The sequence below is a fragment of the Neolamprologus brichardi genome, chromosome 11 (genome assembly GCF_056152115.1).
Source record: "Neolamprologus brichardi isolate AB-2024 chromosome 11, ASM5615211v1, whole genome shotgun sequence".
NCBI classification, from domain to species: domain Eukaryota; kingdom Metazoa; phylum Chordata; class Actinopteri; order Cichliformes; family Cichlidae; genus Neolamprologus; species Neolamprologus brichardi.
Genome location: NC_142114.1, coordinates 6,711,609 through 6,733,021, shown reverse-complemented (window position 1 = coordinate 6,733,021; position 21,413 = coordinate 6,711,609). Strand labels below are relative to the sequence as shown.

At 39.5% G+C, this 21,413-nt stretch overlaps 2 protein-coding genes across 4 annotated transcripts in view; one reads left to right on the top strand and one right to left on the bottom strand.

Annotated features, from left to right (window-relative positions):
• rbms3 (RNA binding motif, single stranded interacting protein) overlaps positions 1-6,829 on the top strand; it is a 129,939-nt gene extending 123,110 nt beyond the window's left edge. For 2 of the 3 annotated variants that reach the window (XM_087848041.1, XM_087848038.1), the window contains exons 11-13: positions 3,245-3,361; positions 3,579-3,665; positions 4,042-4,170. In XM_087848041.1, coding sequence (XP_087704167.1) covers positions 3,245-3,361; positions 3,579-3,665; positions 4,042-4,170 — 333 coding nt within the window. Of the gene's footprint in view, positions 1-3,244; positions 3,362-3,578; positions 3,666-4,041; positions 4,171-4,529 lie in introns of those variants that run through there. The other variant, XM_087848039.1, reaches the window with a different exon arrangement.
• Positions 6,830-8,226: 1,397 nt separating this feature from the next.
• entpd3 (ectonucleoside triphosphate diphosphohydrolase 3) lies at positions 8,227-17,155 on the bottom strand. The gene is made up of 10 exons (XM_006804386.3): positions 17,001-17,155; positions 14,614-14,751; positions 13,898-14,015; positions 13,582-13,741; positions 12,041-12,200; positions 11,699-11,926; positions 10,778-11,041; positions 10,581-10,691; positions 9,354-9,482; positions 8,227-8,601 (listed from the first exon to the last, which is right to left on the bottom strand). Exons 2-10 carry the CDS (start codon positions 14,746-14,748, stop codon positions 8,413-8,415), a joined length of 1,494 nt encoding a protein of 497 aa, XP_006804449.1. The 5' UTR covers positions 14,749-14,751; positions 17,001-17,155; the 3' UTR covers positions 8,227-8,412.
• Between the last annotated feature and the right edge of the window lie 4,258 nt (positions 17,156-21,413).

The window sequence follows — 21,413 nt, the reverse complement described above, 5'->3', positions numbered from 1 at the left end:
TATTTCAAATAAAAACCAAATGTGCTTTACTTTATTAAAAAAAGGAGCAGCAGAGGTTCACACAACTGTGATTACCGACAGACAACAGTGTAGCTACACACTGCCTGATTAATGTACACACACATTAAACACACCTGTACACACACTGCCTTAAGGATTGTGCATTTCTGCGCCTTGGTGGGATGCCCAGATTACTTGAACTGCCTGTCTTTACATCTTAATTAGTGAGAGGATGTCTTTGTGCATAATTACTCACAAATCCCCCTACAGGAAATGAATGCATTAGCCAAACCACGCAAAAAAAAAAAAAATCACACACACACAATCAATGCTGCTTATTGAGGAGGGCTGTAATGAGACATCTAAAGAACTGGGATTTTAGCTCTGCAGGAGACAAAGGCAGGGTACAATATCAGGGCTTGCAAATAGAGCTCTATACCTCACGTTTGTTTTGTTTTGTTTCCTAACCGCGAGATCCCATGTGTGCAGAACTGTCACAGGTGCATGCCCGCGGGTGCATGTATAAAACCGGGAACCAAGGAGTACTTGTCTGGCTTTACGCCGAAAATCCAGTGTACTTTGTGTGTTGATAAAGCAGAGATAAAGAGGGTGTGGTCTCAGGAAATCAGCTTATAGAATAATAGAAACATCTGCACTTTGTAGCACACCACCTTAGTAAGAACAAATAATGCCAATTCAAAACTCTTTGCATTCTCACGCACATGGAGCGCCCATCATAAAAACAGCATTTAGGGGTTTTCTCAATAAACAAGTATCATTATCACTAATACTGTGTATTTGACGCTTTCAGACTGCCTGCAGCAGTCAGTCTGCTTCTCTTCTTTAATGGGAAAATGACAGGGGAGAGGGAGAGAGGGCAAGTTCAAAGTTGAAGTAGATTCTGTGTGGGGTTTTTGTTGTTTTTTTTAAGTCATGTCCTCAGGGAAACAATAACTGTCATGTGGGCTCATTTATCGCATACCCCAGGAAAATCGTCTGATGCATTAAAAACACGCACACCATAACATACAACTGCACTCATTACATACTAATACATAGTGCCCGGGTGCAGACCCATACAGAGATGGAGAGTTGATCACTTGTAGAGCTATAAATCAGAGCAGACAGCTGCTCATTGTGGGTTTCATTTTTTTGTTTCTGCCTGGAAACCTGCTGTGAGATTGGATGAAGTGAAAGAAAGAGAAACGGAGGATGAGAATTCATTAGAAGAGAGAACGTATTATTTAGATGGTTGAAAAGCTCGGGTGTTAAGACGATTCTGGCTGGTAAATTTACCTGCATGAGCCAAAGCTTTTGTGCAGGTTTGAGGGTAGATCTGTTGATGCATCTGTTCGTGTGTGTGTGTGTAGGCTTTCGTCTCATTCACTTGTAATTCTGAGGAAAGTGTTTACAGAGCATTTCTGATAACCATGCTGCTGTGTTCTGCAAACAGATCTCTCTATGAAGACAGCAGTCAGGAAGGAGAGCATTGCACCTTTGTTAACAGCTCTGACAATCTTTGTTTGCAGTGTGTGCACGCGTGCATGTTTTTTCCTGTAAAGCCTGCAGTCATAAGGATCTTACCTTACAGATTCTTAACTGTGAACAACTCTGTCAGACTGTATATGCATTCAAAGGGAGCACTTCAGATATCTAGAACTTTCCTTGCTTTGAAAATGTGTGTACTGTATGTGCTTATGTGCGAGCCTCCCAGAGAAACCCTACAGATTCAAAGCTGTTAAGTCGTCTGCCATACAGCCAGGCGTGTGCCTAAAATACCTAAATTTAATACTTGTGTTCTTCTAACGTTATGTCTCAACTTGAAGCTGTAGAGGTGCTGACTGCTCTCAAGAGCAGCACCAATACATAACCACTGATGCTGTCTGTGCTCATGGGAAGTGTAGTTAAACATCCATCACAAATAACCAGAGCACACAGTCTCCTATTAAATCTTTACAGAGCTGTTGAAGTTGTAGCAGAGCTGTATTGGAAAAGTAGATCTCAGCACATCAAGGTGTTAGACTGCTTCAAAGGCCTTCACACTCAAGAGATTTACAGTAAAAGCGTCTCTGCTCCATTCACAAGCAGGTTCTGTCAAGCCTTGCTGCCAAGCCTGCTGACTGGTTGTGTTGCTCATGTACAAACTCGCACAATTTGCAGTCATCAAATGTAACTACTTCTTCTAGCTGCAATTTTTTTTACTTCAGCTTAAAAAACTACAATGTGTCATTGCTTTAGAACACGTTGTACACTACACTTTCTTACTTTGATAGGTAAATGAGTGATCAGAACCCTTTAGTAGATTATACTTTATACAGTAGTTTATAGATGTTTTCTTAATTATGTGTTTAAGCTGTAAACAGTGTTGGGGAGTAACGGAATACATGTACCGGCGTTACGTATTTAAAATACAAAATATGAGTAACTGTATTCCGTTACAGTTTAAAAGGGTGGTATTCAGAATACGGTTGAAATAAATGGATTATACGGCGGTCTTTTCCTGTTTCATATGTTAGGCTATGCCCTCTCTATTTTTGGTAATTCCACGCAGGTGGAAACCCAAATGAAACGCACATTAAGAGGCTCTAATGCCCGTGTCTCAATCTCGCGGCCCATGTCACCCCTACTTGCAGTCGCATAATGATGTGAAGAAATATTTTTAAAAATTATCATTCAGCAAATGACCTTCCAGAAACGGGAGATGGAAGCATGTAAATATAATGATAACCACTGCAGCCAAACAGAGTGCCTGACGAGCCCAGTTGTAAGTAAGCTATTAAGACTCAACTGGACACGGTGTTTGTTTTCCTCCGAAACAATAAGTTCTGTTTCAACGCCTCTCTCTGTCTCTCGCTGGCAAACAAAGTAAAGCTACGAGCCCGACACGGAACCGACATATTAGCCAGAGGTCCCTTTAGCAATTTTGCCATTAAGGTCTCAGCATTGTTTTTGTTTTTTTAAACCAACATGTCAAAGTTGTTCTGAATCTTTTTTTCCCTCCTTTTCTTTGAGTTATGTTTGCCTGCAAATTGCTTAAAGCTGTTGTCTCTTTACTCAGCTTATTTTTTTCTTTTTTAATCTCCACATTTCTTCCGATTTAATTTCCTTTCTCCACCATCTGATCATATATTGATTCCTGCATCTGAATTAAATATCACTGAGTGACTCCAAATCACTTTTGACTCCAAATAACAGTTATTAGCTATAAGCTGACTGGATTTGTATCCTTCCATTTCTACTCCAGGGTGCTGTGATCACTCCAGCTGCTGCCATTGAGCCCAGTTTGTCTATTCACCCCTCCAGTGTAATGGCTCCTCTAACCCAGCAGATGAACCACCTGTCTCTGGGCCCAACAGGCACTGTAAGTCTCCCCTTTGGCCAGTCAGCTCATCGTGCTGTGTGTGCATGTGTTTGTTTTATCCTTTGAGTTATATGTGTAATATAATTGTACACTTGCAGTTTCAGTGTTTTTCTCAGAGTAGAAGCGCTAGAGCAGAGGAAAACTGCTGTTTTCAGTCTAAAATGTAAAATGATCATAAGACAAATGACAGTCTGTGTTCTTCCCCTTTTATCTGTAGTACATGCCTGCTGCAGCGGCTGCTCCTATGCAAGGAACCTACATTCCCCAGTACACTGCAGTGCCTGCCTCGGCCATCACAGTGGACGTAAGGACAAAAACAACCTGCAAACTTTCATTTGAAATGAAAACTGCTGATTAAACATATATATCTTGTGATATATTAGTCTTGCTTAGCCTTTGGCAATCCGTATAATTCAATGAGAGAAATAATTTACACCAAACCCTCCCCAAAGATCAGAGGAGCTGTTTTACAAGTTCACAAGTAGATAAAGTTAAAATCACAGACTGAAAACTGACCGCACCAGATCAACCTGTCACCTTTAAAAAAAAATGCTAATTGAATTTTTCTCTTTGGATTCCTTTGCTATCTGCCATAAAGGAGTCCCTACTTTAATATAATTGCCCAAAGTTTCAAGGCTTTGTTTCGTTCCTTAATATCTGGCTTTTCCCCCCCTGTTCAGGGTGTGGTGACAGACCCCTCTCCACAGACAGCTGCCCCCTCCTCACAGGACGCCAGTGGGCAGCAGCCTTTACCTGTGGAGAACACAGGAGATCACGCCACAGCCTACTCTTACCAGCAGACTAAGTAAGTGTGATTATTGCAAGTCTGTAATTTTTTTCACATGGTCTTGTACTGCTGGTGCATCCTGACTGGTACATTAACTGTATCTGGAAAAATGAACAGCATCAGCTATAAAGGACTGCAGTACAATTCCCAGATTATGCCGCGCTTTTTCTGTTTTGGTCACAGATGCATGGCAACCTTTGTTTGCAAAATTCTCCTTCTGGCTTTTTATCTTTTTCCTGGTGTTTATCTTGTTTTTCTGCCTCCTAGATACCGACGGGTGGTTTCCTTTACACATAGTGATTGTACAAAAAAAAAAACGGTAACATTGTTCATGGTTCCCTCAGTCACGTCCTCGCTCACTGACTTTTCTGTCTCTTTTAGATAACAGGATTGGTAGGAATCATTGCTGCATTGCCTTTAGGAGGACTGCACGAAGGCGCTGGAGACGCAGAGTATCAAAAGGAAACGGGACAAAACAAAAAACAAAATCAGAGATGACATGGACATCACTGACGGGAGAATGCTTCCACTGTGCACGGGCACCAAATAAAAGACAAAACGAAGAAAAAAAAATATCTTTCTTACCTGGTTGAACTAAGAAAAAGACAGAAGAAAAAGCAAATGATGGTTTGCTAAACTCAAAGACAATGAAATCAATGGCGGTCTCCAACTTTGAGTTTTCATTTTTCACCATGAGACTGGACTTTGCCTCCAAAGGAAAAAAACAGATAAGGGGACGTAAAGAGAAATCTAAAGTCAACCAACTGTACAGAAAAAAATGAACATTTGAATGTGCAGGTAGATTTTCAGACTTTTTTATTGAAAATAGAAGGAAGCCAAGTCTTGAACAAAAACGGGCTGTCTTCCTTTGATATTAAGCTACATTATTTTCATTCTTTTTATTATTTGAGTAGTTTTCTAGAATATTAGTGTTTTCGTAAATCTTTATTGCCTTAATTTTCTCAAACTTTGGGGAAAAAGTTTCCAAGTGTTGAATTATTTAAAAAAAAAGGACTGAGTTGTTGAATGATTTTTTTAAAGGGTTCTTTGAGTTTATGAGAGCCTCAGAAATGAAATCTACAAAGCTATCTGTATAAGACAAAAGGTTGTATTTGTATGAAGGTGATTTTAAATTATGTGGTACAGTGCAGGTGATGTTGGTTGACTAGGGAAAAAAATCCTTTTACAACTTGTGGGAGCGGTCAGCCCACCGCTTCCTGGAAATGCAGTTTAGTTCAATCATGGGAAAGAAATTCAGTTTCTCCACCACTTTTTTTGTATTTTTATTTTTTTCATTGCGGTGCTTTTAAAAGTTTTTCCTTTGCCTGCTTGCTTGTCTCATTGCAAAAAGAAAAAGGAACATTTCTGACTTTGAGAAAAAGCAGAGAAAAAAAAGCTAGGATTTTTAAATGTGCAAAAAGCAATAGTTTTAGTAAAACTGTTGACAGTTTCTTGAGTCTTTCTTAACTGTTGAACAAAAATACAGCCCGCGGGTGGCATATTTTATACCAAAGATGAAGAAACTAAGTTGTAAAGAGATCTTCCTGTTGCTTTTTCTTAATTTTTTCCACTTTGAATCTGCTTTTTGGTTTTTGTCAAGCTGTTGCTGCGTAAAATGATCAGTGAATGAGAGCATGCAGTTGGTCCTTTAGCACATTTGCCTCAATCGGACGAAATGTTTTGTGCGTCATGTGATCAAACTACCACCGCATCTAAAACCCTGTGGTATCCTGGTGAAAAAGCTACTTTTTTTAGACACCCAACGACATCCTGCCGAGGCCTCATCGACTGACCTTGCATAACAACGCCGAGATGGCATAGCTCGCGATGAATGCTTCCCAAAATATGACAGATTTAATTGTTTTGCATAATCTAAGTCCAACTCACTGTTTTGTCTCGTTCTTGCCAAACACAAGCCACTGAAAATATGAGCAGGTCGATGATCTCTGTGAGAGGAAAGGGCATTCCTGTTGAACGAAATGATTTCAGCTTATATATATTCTCCTTAAAAAATGAGGAGAATTACTTTTATGTTGCCTTTACTTTTTGGGGGTTTTTTTCTCTTTTTGATGATTATGTGTGAGCTGCTAAACACTTTTCAGTATTGGGGATTGAGGTTGTCTTATGTTGGGTCTCCGTGGAATATTTGCACCTCCAGAGTGACTGTAATTGATCATTTTAAGCAGAATAAAGATGAAAGAAACACAAACGTGCATTATTGTGCCTAGAGAATATCGGTCGAGAACAGAAGAAAACTTAAGATGAACTTTAACTGGCTCGCACTGGTTCTGAGGTCACACCCTCGAAGACTCACGCCTTGACTTTCCACCAATGAAAGGAAGCTAAGGAGGGACACAGGAAACAAATGGACATAGGAGAAAACAAAATTGGTTTAACCAAAATCAAATGGATAGAAAGCTCTAAAATAAACAGGGGTAGGGAGTGAAAGAGAGTAGAGAACTCAAAATCAAAAGTAATATTTATAAGATCTTTTTTTTTGTACAGGTGTGTACAAGAAGATGCAACAGAAGTAACTTAGCTATTTTTTTTATTTGCTTGGTCTCATGCCTCCCATGTCTTTAAAATTGTGATTTTTGAGAGTGTCTGTAGAACCAGTGGATATTCCTGTAGCTTCAGATGTGTCTTTTTGTTTGTTTCTTTGTTTTTTTTTTCTTTTTAGTCGAAACTTTCAATAAAAAATAACAAAAATGAAGTCAAATCCGTACTCGTCCTGGATATTCTGCAGGAACAACACACTACCACTGGAGTGCGCTATTGTTTCCTGTAGAAGGAAAGGACTGAAAGTCCATTGGTGTGCACGTGTGCAATTTTAGTAAGTGACCAAGGTAAGTTCACACACGCAAAATGGTTTTAACTGCTGTAAAGGATTAAAAACGTTTAAGCGTTTAGTTTCACCAAGCGAGATTATGAAACTACAGCTCCAAAAAGATGCAGTTAGTTGAGAAGTTTATTACATACAGTACTGACAAGAGAGCTCATTATTGCCAAAGCAGAAACAGTGCAAGCAGTCTGCATCAAATGACAATCATGCATCATTTTCTCCAGCGCAATGACAACAAAATGTCAAGAGACAGTTTTATTCATGCAGTTTAGTCATACATCATACTTGCTGTCCCTGTGAACAAATTACTGTCATGAAATCTTTATTTTTATTCGTCATTTTTTCTTTATAAAGAAATAATAAATAACGAGGAAAGTACCAAAATATTACTTTGTAACAGTTGCCAGTTTCATCTACCAGCTGAATCAGCAGGATGTAAAAACAGTGTCTCTGCTTCAAGTCCATCCATCCATCCATCCATCCATGTGCTTCACACTAATGGATTGTCATTGCTAACAGGGCTTAATTTTTCTTTTCCCAAACTGCTCCATTTATACAACTGAATGAACCACTTGTGTACAACTATCCAACAATGCTTTGCTCAGAATGCAAGCCTTTTATAACTCACCGCAGCAATATACGACTATGATGCATTTAGTTAAAACAAGAGAAGCACGTAGAACTGCTGTAGCACTGAATGACTTTCTGTGATGACCAAAATTAGTTAAGTAGGTTGTATGTAAATAATTTTAAACTAATATGAAAATAATGAGACGATGGCATAATTTATTAGGGAAATGTTAATTCAAAAAACCCATTGTTGTGCGCTTAAAGTTTGGCAAGACCATACACAATATTAAACAATACATTAAAGCTACAGTACAACAATTTGCTACCATTTTCAGTGCTATAACATGTAAAATGCAGGGAAAGAAACAGTAACTCATGCTCTGGTCTAAAGCGGGCGTTTGACTCATTTTGGGATTTGCACAGCAAGCACATGGAGACTGATGGATGCTCTTATATTTGTGTGCCATTTAGACAAACACTATCACTATTTTGTTGAGCACAGTCAACTAAATTAAAAAAAAGTACATTAATTTTTGTAAGATTCCCTGAGGTAGAGAATGAAGAGTGGTCTAATGCTTTTTAAAGCTGCTTTTACATATTTTATCTGAAGCTAAAACCCTCAAAGATGCCAGTACAACGTACTGCATTGATTTTGAGGCTCTTCAGTTTTGTTTTGTTTTTTTTAACTAAAAGCTAGTTCATGTCTCAACCTGAATAATAACACATTTGATTGTTAACATCCAGTCCAGGCATCTTGGCACATGCAACTGTAGGATTCTCCGAACCTCTTGCAGAATTACAGCAGTTCCCAGGCCTTTCAATAGCCAGTGATTCCCTCTGTAACCTACGCTCTCAGTAGCAGGTGCGAATGAAGATGATGAAAACTAAGACAGCAGTCATAATTGTTAGCGCCGAAAATAGAAAGATGAGGCCGGCAAAGACGGGGTTTGACAAAGGAGGGATTTTCTTCACTTCGGAAGGAATCATGTTGGACATACTCAGCATGTAGCCCAAACTCCAGCCTATATTAGTTTTCTTTACCTACAGGAAAAGAAAGAAAACAAGTAATTTGCATGTTTTATATTTGTTAAAACCACATGCTTCCAACACCAGTACACAACCTTGCATGTCAGCGGAATGAAAATCATGAAATTGTATAATTACAGCTGTAGAGCAAAAGATGAGTCATAGCACCCGAAGAAGAACAGGCTCTCTCGTAACACAAAGTCTTGAAAGAACCCATCAAGCAGCAGACATCCCAAACTGCACACTAACGCTTTTGTTGGAAATTGGGAGAATTGCCAGCTGTTAAAGTCTTGTCTTGAGTGCAAAAGGCCGAACGCTCTTTGCAGTGTGGAAACATTGGCTGTAATCGTTCGTCCTTTGTGAATCATGAGTAATATACCGAGTGTCAAAGACCAGGAATCCCCTTCTGCTGAGGGAGTTTCTTTGTGACAAATTGATGGCATGCCTTCCGCTCTTTAGCTTTTTCACTGCAGACTATTCCTACGACATCAACAACAGTTTCAAGTGGGTGGCCTCATTCACATACGACTGCCAAAGGCAGTTAAATGGCTTCCTGTATTTGAACATGTATCAACTGTCAACAGCTTTCCAAAACAACTCTCACCAAATTAGTACATCTTACAGTTATATTTCAAGAAGAATTAGAGCACAAGCCATCCATAAACTTTGAACAATGGGAGGATTGTAATGTCCTCATAGAAGGCAGTAGTGGAACTTACAAATAAAAAGAATACTATTTGTGTCTTATTTGCTGCTGTTTAACCAACCTGTTGTAGAAAGTTAATGTTTTTCCAGGTGTCAGTGTCGAATTTGTATCCATCTGCCAGCAGAGTAAAGACGTAATGACCTGCGTAACAGTGGGTCTCGATGTATTTGACGTTCTTTTGTGCGTTCAGCTGAAAGAAGGTTAAACAAAGATCAGAGTTTAGCCTGTGATTGCAATGACACAAGCTAATTGTATTAATTTCAGTTTAATCCCATTTCAGTGAGAAATGATAACGATTATTTAATCAAGATCATGAAAATATTGTGTAACAAAGACGGAGTGCAGTTTATTTCATTTCTTTTATCCTGAAGTAACTTTGTTTCTTTTGCACAGCTGCACTCTACAGCTGTGGTTAGCACAAGCATGTCTCTCTAAATCACTTTCTTGGCCTGACAGTGCCTTTGTTACCTAACTGATCATGTTTTTAAAAACTGATGTGGCAGACACTCGCAACAAAATCGAGGGTCGGGGAGATGATTTCAAACATGCCGTTGGTGTTGGTGCCGAGAGAGGGTGCTCTGAGTTTTTTATAAACTGCAGACCTACTGGGATTGAGTGAGTGGTATTTCTCTGGGGAAAAATGCCTTGTTGATTTCAGAGGTCATCTGAGAATGGCCAGACTGCTTAGAGGAAAGGGAACAGTAACTCAAATAACCACTTGTGGCATGGTTGCTGGGTGCCAGACAACTAGAGTATACAAAAGCACAGGCTCACTAAAGGTCAAGAGAAGAGCGGAAAAATGTTGCCTGGTCTAATGACCCTAGATTTCTGCTGTGACATTCAGATGATAGGGCCAGACTTTGGTGTAAAAAGCCTGAAAGCGTGCTGCTTTGTATTAATGGTTCAACGTGGTGTTGAGGATATTTTCTTGGCATATTTTGGGCCCCTTAGTACCAATTGATCCTCCTTTAAATGCCACAGTTTTGAAGGTTGAAGGGGGTGCAACTCATTAAAGGTGTACCTAATAGAGTGTCCAGTCAGTGTATATTACTAGTAAAAAAATGTGGACACACGAGCAATAAGAAGAAAATGTGGGTGCACAGCATTGTCAGAGCTGGTGAGTAGTTTACTTTCTGTTGTGCCTTCTGTTCTAATCTTGATGAATGAAAATGACAGCGTATTTTACGTAATTACCTTCATATTAATTCTGTCATTCTCTCCTTCCTAAACATGATTTCTGTTCTTCCTCACCTTAATTTCTCAATTTTCTACCTGTATTAAAACTTACCGTTGCCCAGTTTTTGTGGCAGAAGTTCCTAACTGAGGTGTTGAAGTGATTAATGTTTGATGTGCCATTCAACTGCAGAGCCACGGCAGTATAGAAGAATCCAGCGTATGCCTGGTCGGACCAGCAGAAACACACACTAGGTTGTTTTGCATCGTGATCTATTTGCTTTCATGTGTTATATTTGCACTGCGTGTTACCAGGAAATCTCCGGTGACTGGTGGCTGCTCCACCCCGTTGAAGGAACACTGAGACGAGGAGCAGGTCTTGAAATCAAATATGGATTTCACTACTTTCCCACAGCTGTCTGAGTCGCCACCACCAAAGAAGGTCAGCTCTTGATTGGGGTCGTAGTTTTGCGGTTTCTTTGTACACTGTGACTCAAAAATTGATGATGCCTTTCTGGTAGTATTGAAACCTTTAGGATAGCAGGGGTTTGTTATGTTTTTGGGGTTAGATGATTGCTGGAAAATAAAAAAATAAAAAATGTCAAAAGATGACGATTTTTTAAGACGAAGGAAAAATCTATAAATAAATAGGACAAAAAAAGACCCCAATCCTGAATTGGATAAGAGGGAAAAAAATGAATGGATGGATATTCGTTATGCCTTTACAGGCACATTATCTCCACACTTATTTCTTTAAACTATACAACACCACATACAAAGTCTGAAGTAAACAGAAACTATAAGGTTAAGCTGTCATACCATCACTCTGATGCACTTTCAGCATATTTCTTGTAGAATCACTATTAGTTTCAAGAATGAAGCTATGAATTACCAGAAACGATGCATTTCTCCCAGACTAGCTTGACGACAATCACGGTTCGATCAATATTCTTAATGACATAATGCATCCCTGGATCCTTTGGCTGTTAGCAGCTCAGGGACAGCAGCGTTCACTAATCATTCCACAAATTGGCCATTAATGGATTTCGCAGTGCACATGTGTGCAAAGAGCCAGACGTTCCCACTGCACTTAAACGATAGCACAGTAACGCATAACAACCTAAGGAAAGAACCACCACTCTTATAGTACCTTGGGAATATGAGAGTTCAGTGAAAGACACAATTTTTTTTCTGTGCATACTCGTAAAAGAAACAGAGGAAAAAGTCATTCACCTGCACTACTTTCTCCAGAACCAACTTCCCAGCTTCATTTTTGCCATAGCAGAGGAAACTGTGTGTGTAGACATTGTAAGGGTAACCATACAGTTTGACACGCAAGTAGTCGGCTCCCTTGAGATCATCCTGTACCGCAAAGGCAATCTGTGTTGATGCTCCTCCAAGATCCATGGAGCCGACAGTCTTTGCTCCCTGCGGCCGTACGTATGCGTTCCACACGTTTTTCTGCAAAAACAACGAAGATTAATAAACGATGAAACATACAATAGCAGATTTATGAAGCTGCAATTATCTTGTTTTTTTGGGCAATCGATCAGACAGGTGAAGGCTGTGTCATACCTCTACCAAGTTTCCCATTAGGTAGTTGACAGTGATCCAGCCATAAAGCCCTTCTTCCTGCCCAGTGATGACTGAAGCATTTTGAAACATGAAGGGGAGGGAACTCAGGTATTGTCTGAGTTTTACCAGGACGTTATTGGCCCTCTGTGCATCTTTCATTCTTAACAGCACAGCAGAAAACAGAACTATTAGACATCACACTAGAAACAGACGTTGACAAATGGATTCACTATCATTAATGAAGCAGGTAAAGATTTTGCCAAATACACTTTGCTATTTTAGATGCTATTATTTGCTATTATTTTTTAGTTTAAACTCATCTAAGCCAGAAGTCATGATCTTAGGCTAGAAGGCTTGGCTCTGTTTTTTAAAATGAGATCAGTATGTCATGTTAAAAACATTAAGATGTGCACATATTTTTTTTTTTAATGTTTCTGTCATTAACTCTGTTTTATGTGTGGGTTTTATTTATTTTTGGTTGTTTTGTTTTTGTCTTTCTGCTGTTTCTCTGAGCGTTGCACGGTCTGAGTTTGGGGTGCATTTGCTGGAAAGTCCACCGCTCAGAAGATTCGCGACTGTCTTAATAATTTCTCGCTTGTGAATAATTATTCTCACTGTACTGTGGATTTTATAATAAGATGTCTTTCCTGCTTGGCGTCGTGCTGACACAAAACTAAATGCTCTAAACCAATAAACTGCCAAAACATCTTCTTTTATCCATGTGCTCACACTTGCTGATGAGCAGTTAATCAGATGCGTTTGATTCGCAGTGCCTGGAAGCAATGAGGAGTATTCATCTATTTAAATAATGTTAGAGTCTGGAACAGATGTTTTGTTTTTTAAATGATGCTAAAGAGGATTTCCTTTTTCACATGACTGTAAATCATTTCATGCAAACTAATCAACCTTTTTTTGTATGTTTGTTATACTTTAACAACAATATACTCTGTCCCCTACTTCTACGTAGAAGGTCTGCTTTTGTCATCATCCTTCCTTGGGCTGGAAAGTATCAAAAGCCATATTTGATCCCAGGCCCAGAGTTTTGTCCTGCTCTTTAGTCTGAATGTGTTTTTATTGCTGGGGCTTCCCCAGGCATCCAGAGGGATCCATCAGGCAAAAGGGGGACAATATAAGACACAAAGCTTTACTGTGAAGCAGACCTCCCTTTTTGTCTCTTGAATGCTTGCACAGCAAAATCGGCATTCATAATTCAGCACCAATGAAGTTGAATGGACGTTGTTAAACTCAATCCACAGCACATATTTGAAAGTATTAAATACATCACTTTAAGAACACTTCTGCATCTCTGTCTTGATATTCTCATCTTTAAAAATCATACATTATACCCATTAAAAATTCACACCACACACACATAAAGTCACAGATCAAAATATGTATTTGTATTCATTATGTCTTGCAGTTCTTCAGTCATCGGCTCACTCTTCAGTGCATGAAAGGTCAAGAAAATCCTAAAATTAATTAATATAAAAAAACCACTTTTGACACTTCAATAATAATATAAGTAATCAAAAGCTTCTTACTGCAGGAGTCTCATTCCAGCTGTAGCTCCGAGAAACAGGCGCGTACTGTTGTGTTTTGTTGGAGGAATGGTTTTAGTGACGATGTCCATGCATTTCCTAAATCCTGCCATTGTCTTTTCTTCGATCTCGGGGATAACCTTCATGTCGGAGATGGCATTACCTGAGGACACAAATCCAAGCTAAAATTCTCGTGTGTGTGTCTAGTAACCAGAATGTCTCCAATTTAAAACACACTCTTTATGTTGTTTGTTTTGTTTGCAAAAGCCTAAAAAGAATTTGCCAGCAACCCCCCCTCTCTTTGTTATATGTGACTCACCATCAACTTTACAGTTTAATGTCTCAGTCACTATTCCTGTTTCGTTCTCCTTCGCTCCTGGCCATTCATACAGGTACACATTGGAACGAGATGAGCCAGCGTCTATCACTATGCCGTACTAACAGGAAGAAGGAAGAAAAAAAATATTATTGCACAAACATTTTCCAATCAGCCTGCAGTCTATCAAGCAGAGAGTAGCCACCGTGACTTTCATCAGGCCTCTGTGTGAAAGATGTTGCATAACAGCCGTAAAAGCCTATTTTCTTTATGGAGATATAGTGGGGTAATGGTATCCTTAGCAGAAAAGAAAGTCTCAAATTAGAGAAGTGTGAGAACTGCAAAAGTGAAAAACCACTGGCACACTCCTCAAGAAAAAGCATACACACATACACAAAAAGAAAACTGACAAACACGCAAAACGGCAACAAACTCATCACAGTGAGTGTTTTTCCTCTTTTTTTAGCCCTTGTTTCAAAAAGCTTTCAGTTCTAATTAAAAGGAAAAGAGTAAATAGCAATACGGCCAACATGCCTGTTTGTTTGAATGCCATTAACAGTTAAACGTGTTTCATCAGAACCGCCACTCATCAGCAAGCAGACCGATGAGGAATCCCCCGTCTCTGATCCTACGGTGCAGTTTTATGCGTTGTCTTTATAACAGCATGCGTATTTATATTTGCATCCTGGAGTATTGCGCTGATGCGCGTATGTGCTCACCTCTTTGCTGTATTTTAAAAACCTCCAAGTGTCCTGGATAACAGCAACAGCAACGAGGGCAGCGATGCTGGTCAAGAGGAGAAGCATCACTCCTGCTATCCGACACTTGTAGCCCATCTTGTGTTTGGAAGCCATTTCCTGTTGGCAAGAAATAGGGTTAAAGAAGATGTGTGGTTCTCACTAAAAGCATCTTTCAAGGTGAAGATGTGCAGATGTTTTAAAAAAGTCATGATGAGCCGTAACAGTGACCGGGACTGCTACAGATGAGTAAGTGCTCGCAAGCCAAACGGATGCTTCACCAAATCCAAATCAGAGGGAGGTTGTTCAATCAGAAGAACTCTTTTAGGGATAAAGTACTAAAATGCAAAAAAACAAAACAGTTTTTTGGCTACGATTACACATCGCACACAGGCATGCAACATGAAATGCAGCTTTTTTTTTTTCATGTGTGCATAGATGGGCTATGCACAATTTAAACCTTTAAAGCTACTCTCATAAACATTGTGCAGTATATATCAGCAATCTATATTCATCACTTTGCGAGGACTCATTAAAATCAAAAACATCCTTTTATTCATGAAGTTTACTAACAGATGAATATGCCATTTGATATGAATACCCTTTGTTATTCAATCAATAATCAATTATAATCGTGTTATTTAGATTTGCTGAAACTGCCACACTATTCTGCTCATGTTAAGTTCACGTGTGATTGCATCACTGTTATTGCAGCCATTTGTCAGTATACAGCCGTTAGGTAATTCTCCCTCAGCCATGTCAAATCTGTCCTCACCAGACTAAAACCACTTTGCGGATTAGGTGGAACCCTAGTTCTGTGTCTCTCCTGTTTATTGTCCATTTAAGCTTCATAAATCCAGGAATAAAATTGGCTATCTGACTCCTCTTTTATAAGCAATAACAACAATGACATCGCCAGTGTTTGTTAATCTATAAACAACTCCTAAGTTACCACAGCAACTTCTGTAGAAACAAGCAGGCTAAAGGTGCTCGACAAGGTGCGATCACAACTGGCTGATATGGCAACAAGCGAGTTTAATGTTTGTGATACATGTTGCCCGCAAGGTGCTTGACATTTCGAAGCCATGTGTGCAATACACGTCCTAGACTTTCACTTTTGAATGTCTCTTCTTTATAACCGTGTGCTTAACATTTCCCGGAGCTGTTTCCAACACCAAGCAAGTAAAGTGCCAGCACATGAAGAGAAATAGCAACCAATCTGTTTTTGTTGTGTCTATGTTGCATTCACTACAAGGTATGTTTCTGTAACTACATGAGATTATATACAATCAACCTGCCAAGACAAACACAGTACAAGTTCTTACACTCCAAGCAGCTCACAATGAAAACAAACATGAGGAGGCATGAGTGACTGTTGTCTGAGGATGGAATATAAAACAAATAATTCTATAAAGCAATGATGCGTGTAAGTGCATAATACTGCTAATTTGCAGTTAAGGAACAATAAGTCTTTTGAGCCACTGGTAATGTGAGCTCACTCATCTCTGGCTTTACGGGATATCATCGCAATGAGCCGGGCTTAAAAACTAAACTGTATTTAAGGTTGTGGGAGATTTTAGTAGCACTGAGACAAACACTTCCTCCCTGTAAAGTAAATTTTTGGTTTCAGTTCTTTCCCACTGCTTTCTCACCTTTTTTTTTTTTTACATGCTCAGTTGTTATTTGTGATTTTTAGTAGCATTAATAAGCTTGACATATTACATATTTACACTGCAGTGCATCTCAGATTTGCTGGAAGTAAAGTTTCACACAGTGGAGAAACAACAAGATTAGGCAAACAGCACAGTTACTTATAGTTTGTTATTGTAAATGAACCGCCTTTTGGGTTTGTAATACAAAGACTTACTAAATGCATTCATTGCACTTGACTTGCACCTATTTTATTTTATATGTCAATAGTTTTCCCTTTTCTAAAGCTTAATTGTGCAGTTACTTGAATTTATTTTTTACTATCACCTGAATAGAAATGCATGGTCCTTATAGGATTTTGAGTTGGCAGTTGCAAAACTACACTATCTATAAAATACTCAATGTGATATAACTGGTTCTGCAGTTTACATGAAATTCAGCCAGGTGAATCAACAAGTCATATCGACTCTGTTAACACCCACTCAGTAAAAAATCAGCCATGTGTCGCTGGGAGTCAAATAACTTGAGCTATCTCCCCTGCTTGTAAGGACAGGTTCTTATGGTGGTGAGGAGTGGATAGAAGCAAATGTGTCTCGTCACACTCGGTGCAGTAAAACTAACTTGCCAGTGTTGATTAACCCTTTTGATCATGTCTAAATACCTGTTGTGTTCAAAGGTTTAAAAAATAAATGCATGTGAGGAAATGTTTTGTTTCTTACCTTCTAGAGCTGATTTTTAGAGCCTCGTTGAGAATAAGAGAGAGATGGTTCTGACGAAGGGATGTTGATCTAAAGCAGGAAAAGTGGTTGCAGCAAATCAAGAGAGAGAGGAACAGAGAGAGAGAGAAGGTGCTCTGAGTGCTCTCAAGAGTGACTGGCCCACAAGAACAGGAGTGGCGTACCCCAACATAAGTCACAGTGCGGGGAGGAGCAATGTGTGCAGGACTCCAGTTTTTGCCACTCCCAACGCACCAGTGCAACAAAGCAGCCAGCCTACGAAACACAGCTGCTCCTTGCTCATTGCCTGCGTCCGGTGATTAAAACAGATACAAGTATTTGTGAGTATGAACAATGTGAGAAAAGGGGGCTGGAGCTGGGATGCTAATTGATGTGATCAATAAGAGAGACTGCAGTGTGGCTGAGGATCTGCTGTGGAACTTACTATACATTCAGGTGTTATTTAATAGGAGTAAATTATGGGACAATGGAGGCTATGAAAAGCAAAGGCTTAAGTGCTGTATCAACGATCAAGGATTTGTTGATAGCTGCATGTGATGCCAGCGTTCTCACAGACAAAACTCTGAGTCATATGTGTGACAAACACGAGTCATTAATTTTCCTGACACAGTGCTGATGGACGAATGGGAACCTGAGCTTTTATTGCAGCATATTTGTTTGTTTTTATGGGAAGACAGCAGAGAGTTAAAAGCATACTTTTAATGGTGCGTGCATTGTTCCTACTGCTGAACATTTTTGTAAGGGCTCATATGTTAAGAGTTTTGCAGCACTATCTGGAAACACGAGAAATGCTTTTCCAGACCGATACACAGACTGATGTATGTGCATCAGTCTGTATAATATCAGTTAAGGAGTGGAGATACTGTCAGAATGCATCTGTCTCCATACCCAGCCTACTGTAATGACCAAAACACCAGTTAATGCAATATTCCCAAATAATGCTGAGAAGTCAGACACCACTGCATTCTGCTGCTACTTTAAGTATTTTCCATGGTACCCACCCACCAACCCATTTGTTACCTGTAATACAATTTCATCAGGTTACCTTATGTTTTATGCTGGCAGACAACAACAAATGGTTCCATTGCATTGGAAGTGGTTACTTTGTTATAATACTGTGACATACTATGAAATAACCTCCTCACACAAGGGTGCCAGTATCTGGATCTGCTAGCTTTGTTTATTGTCCTGGTGTCTTAATAGAAGTTATTACAGTGGTCTGAGTTTTTTGGATATGTGAGCCAAAGCTAACACAAGTAGTCTTTTTGTTTTTGTTTTTTTGTTGGGGGGGGCATTGTTTTTGAGTTATTCAAAGGTATTTCAGATCATTGTCCCTGCTGCACAACAGCAGGACTCCTTCAGGACTTTAAGGTAGAGAGCAGAATTTATGGTTCCACTATACCAGGTCCTGAAGCAGCAAAGCAACCCCAGACCATCACGCTATTACCAACATGTTTGACTGTTGGGTTTTTTTTGTGTGAAACATTGTGTTTATTTTCTCCATTTGTGGATAATGTCACTCACCACCATTCATTGGAATCCCAGGCGCTTTTAAAATGCTTTGTAACCTTATCCAGCCTGATATATGTCAAGTTCTTTTAGATCGTGGCATGACGTGTTGCTTTTTGAAATCCTTTAGCCTACTTCTCTTTGTCAGACAGGTTCTATTTAAGTGGTTTAATCCAGCATGTGTGGCGTTAATTAGTCCTGGGTGTATCTTGTCAATTTCATCAACATGATAAAGTCACAAGTGTTCAAGATGCAGTCATGAAACTTCTCAGATGTGTAGTAAACACTGAAATGAAGACCCAACTCAAAGAACATTGATACCGTGGTCTCTCTTCGTGACTGTAAATTTGCAGCAGCCTTTGGTTTTTTAACCACTGAATCTGTTGCCTTTTTAACACCTGCATTGGTTTCTGGGCTGTCTACAAAGGAGACACTAGTGGTGTCAGTGAAAGTGAATTACATGTCTGATTCAATGGGCAGTGAATGTATATAAAGTATTTTTGTTGCCTAACGTGAGACCTGAAACCTACTGGCCTGAATTAACCGGAAGAACAGGAAGCTTAAAATTAGATTAGCACCAAGAGATGAAAGAGAAGAAGCAAGTATCTTACATAAAGATTGCATACTTTCTCATAGAGGTAGTACTGCAATACTTCTGTTAAAATGCATGCTCTTTTCAGCTTTGCTGCTTTGCACATGGGTTGTATGGGTTTAATCTGTCTCTGCACCCACATGTCTTCTCCTGTGTAAGGAAACATGTGAACACAGTGATTTCCTCTTTAATGCAGAAGAAAGCAAAAATAATCAACTCATTGTGAAGAATATATGTATATAAGTACAAATCTAGTGGTGATTTGGGAAGAATTTAGTAATCATCTCCAATATGTTGCATGTTTTATTTCATCCTAATAAAAAATACTGAGTTTCTGCTGTCTGCACAACTAAAAACAAAGTGGAAGTTCCCTCATCCTCAGATAATTACCAATTCAGCATCAGTGCTGTTTATAGCCTACTCGGATTTGTAGAGCCACCAAGACATATTCTCACTAATTGTTTGTCTCTTTCAGTGCTTTTAAAATACATTAAACACCCTGATGAATCTCTACTGCAGGTCACGGGGCAGCACAGAGAGGTTTAGAAGCTCTTAATGCATCGTTGATGAATTAGCTTGACAGACCCATACTTGCATGCATATGCTGCACATAATGACAGCATTATGCGGTGTCAACTTATCAGATAATTACACCTCAGGCCTCTAATGTATGGGTGTAGGAGGCTGGTCCACTTTAAACCCTGCTGCCTCCATTTCCCTTCACGCACCCTTCAGCCACTCCCACCTCATCGCCCCATCTACCTAACTATTTCAACAGGCCTGACTCTCACAGGGAGCCGCTGTGTGAAACACTGTACACAACCCTCTTCCCCACCACTGCTTGACAGAAAGTAGTCCCCAGACTAGCTCAGGACAAACCCATATCTCTTACATGTCAAAGCTGTGTACCACTCAGCACGCTGCAATTGAATTATCAAAAAGGAAACTCTTATCCTTGTAGAATTACAGATATTAGAGTTAACAGCAATCAGTGCATATTTCAACATGGGGCAAATATGCTGGCCATGTAATGGGATCTCTGTGGTCTCAAACGCATTGTGATTTGAGATTCAGTTACGTGCTGATGGCTAGTAGATTATAATGTTTTCCCATCTGATCCCTCCCAAGTGAAACAGCATCTTGGGCATGCTTTCAGGAAAAACCTCACTTACAGATATTTGAAGGCTGCTGAGCCTAGTGGGCTGACAGCATGTGTTGGACTGGACGAGTCCAACACATCGGGGCTCAAATATGCATTTTCAATATGAGATTATGTCACAATTTGTAGTTTTCTGTTCTGATCTATTTCTATCTGTTCAAATAATTATGCACTGCAATACAAATGTGCTTTGCTCTCTGAATGCTTTGGCGGTACTGTGAAGACTCATGTTTGTACCTAGTTTGGAACAAAGCATAGGGTCCACATCACAAGTTCAACTTTGCAGCTAAGAATAGATGCTAGAAAAACATTTTTCACAGGTCCTGCCCTTCCTGTCTTTATGTATCTCCCACCTTTGCAATTACCTGCTCTGCCCCAGTGTGTTGCACCTGTGAGTAATTCCCTTCCCTTGTATTCAAAATGTGTTTTTTGCCTGTCCTTTGTCAGCTCGCTTTTGTTTATGTATGCAGCACTTCAGTAATACTGCTCTTGCATTGGATTTCCCACGCGCCTAACCCTGTTTTGCCTTTTGGCTTTTGCCTCTGCTTGTTCCAGGTTTTGTCTGCTTTGATCACGGGTTGATCACCTGTGGAACAAACTGTGCTTTACCTCAGTGAAGTGGTGAACTCTCATGTGGTCTCTCATACATTTCAGTCCTGTGTTGTTACAACAGGAATGCTGGTTACATAAAAAAAGAAGGCTGATCTTTTACTATCTCTTTGAGACCTATTGAATTCACTGCTGTTTCTACGCTCATTCTTTTATTTCTTATTTATCAACCAATCACACCCTGTGAAAGAATGCATCATACTAAGGTTACCAAGCACCTAGCTAAGATAAAAGTTTCCATCCTGTCTAAGATTCCTTCCATGAAAATGTTTGCACTCTCTGACAGGATTCTCTACTGTCCAGAAAACAACGGAAATGAGCGCAGACACCAGAGGGACAAATAAACGAAAGACTGATACATATGTGATTGCAATGCAGTGTAGTTGCACAGAGCCTAGAAAACTGTGATATACAGTGAAGTTAGTTCTTTTTCTGGACTGAAGCAGTACTGGGGATCTTATGCTAAGTTAGAGGGAGAACACCAATATTTTTAGATCATTTATTTCAAATAAAACCTTGACAGGGA

What these genes read in the sequence shown, in the direction of transcription:
- entpd3 (XM_006804386.3), bottom strand. Translation starts at nt 14,748, where the DNA reads ATGGCTTCCAAACACAAGATGGGCTACAAGTGTCGGATAGCAGGAGTG. An exon ending in TTCTGGAGAAAGTAGTGCAG is followed by an intron (nt 11,042 to 11,698) that starts GTGAATGACTTT and finishes TTTATTTTCCAG; the next exon opens with CAATCATCTAACCCCAAAAA. An exon ending in CAGTCACCGGAGATTTCCTG is followed by an intron (nt 10,692 to 10,777) that starts GTAACACGCAGT and finishes TGGTCCGACCAG; the next exon opens with GCATACGCTGGATTCTTCTA.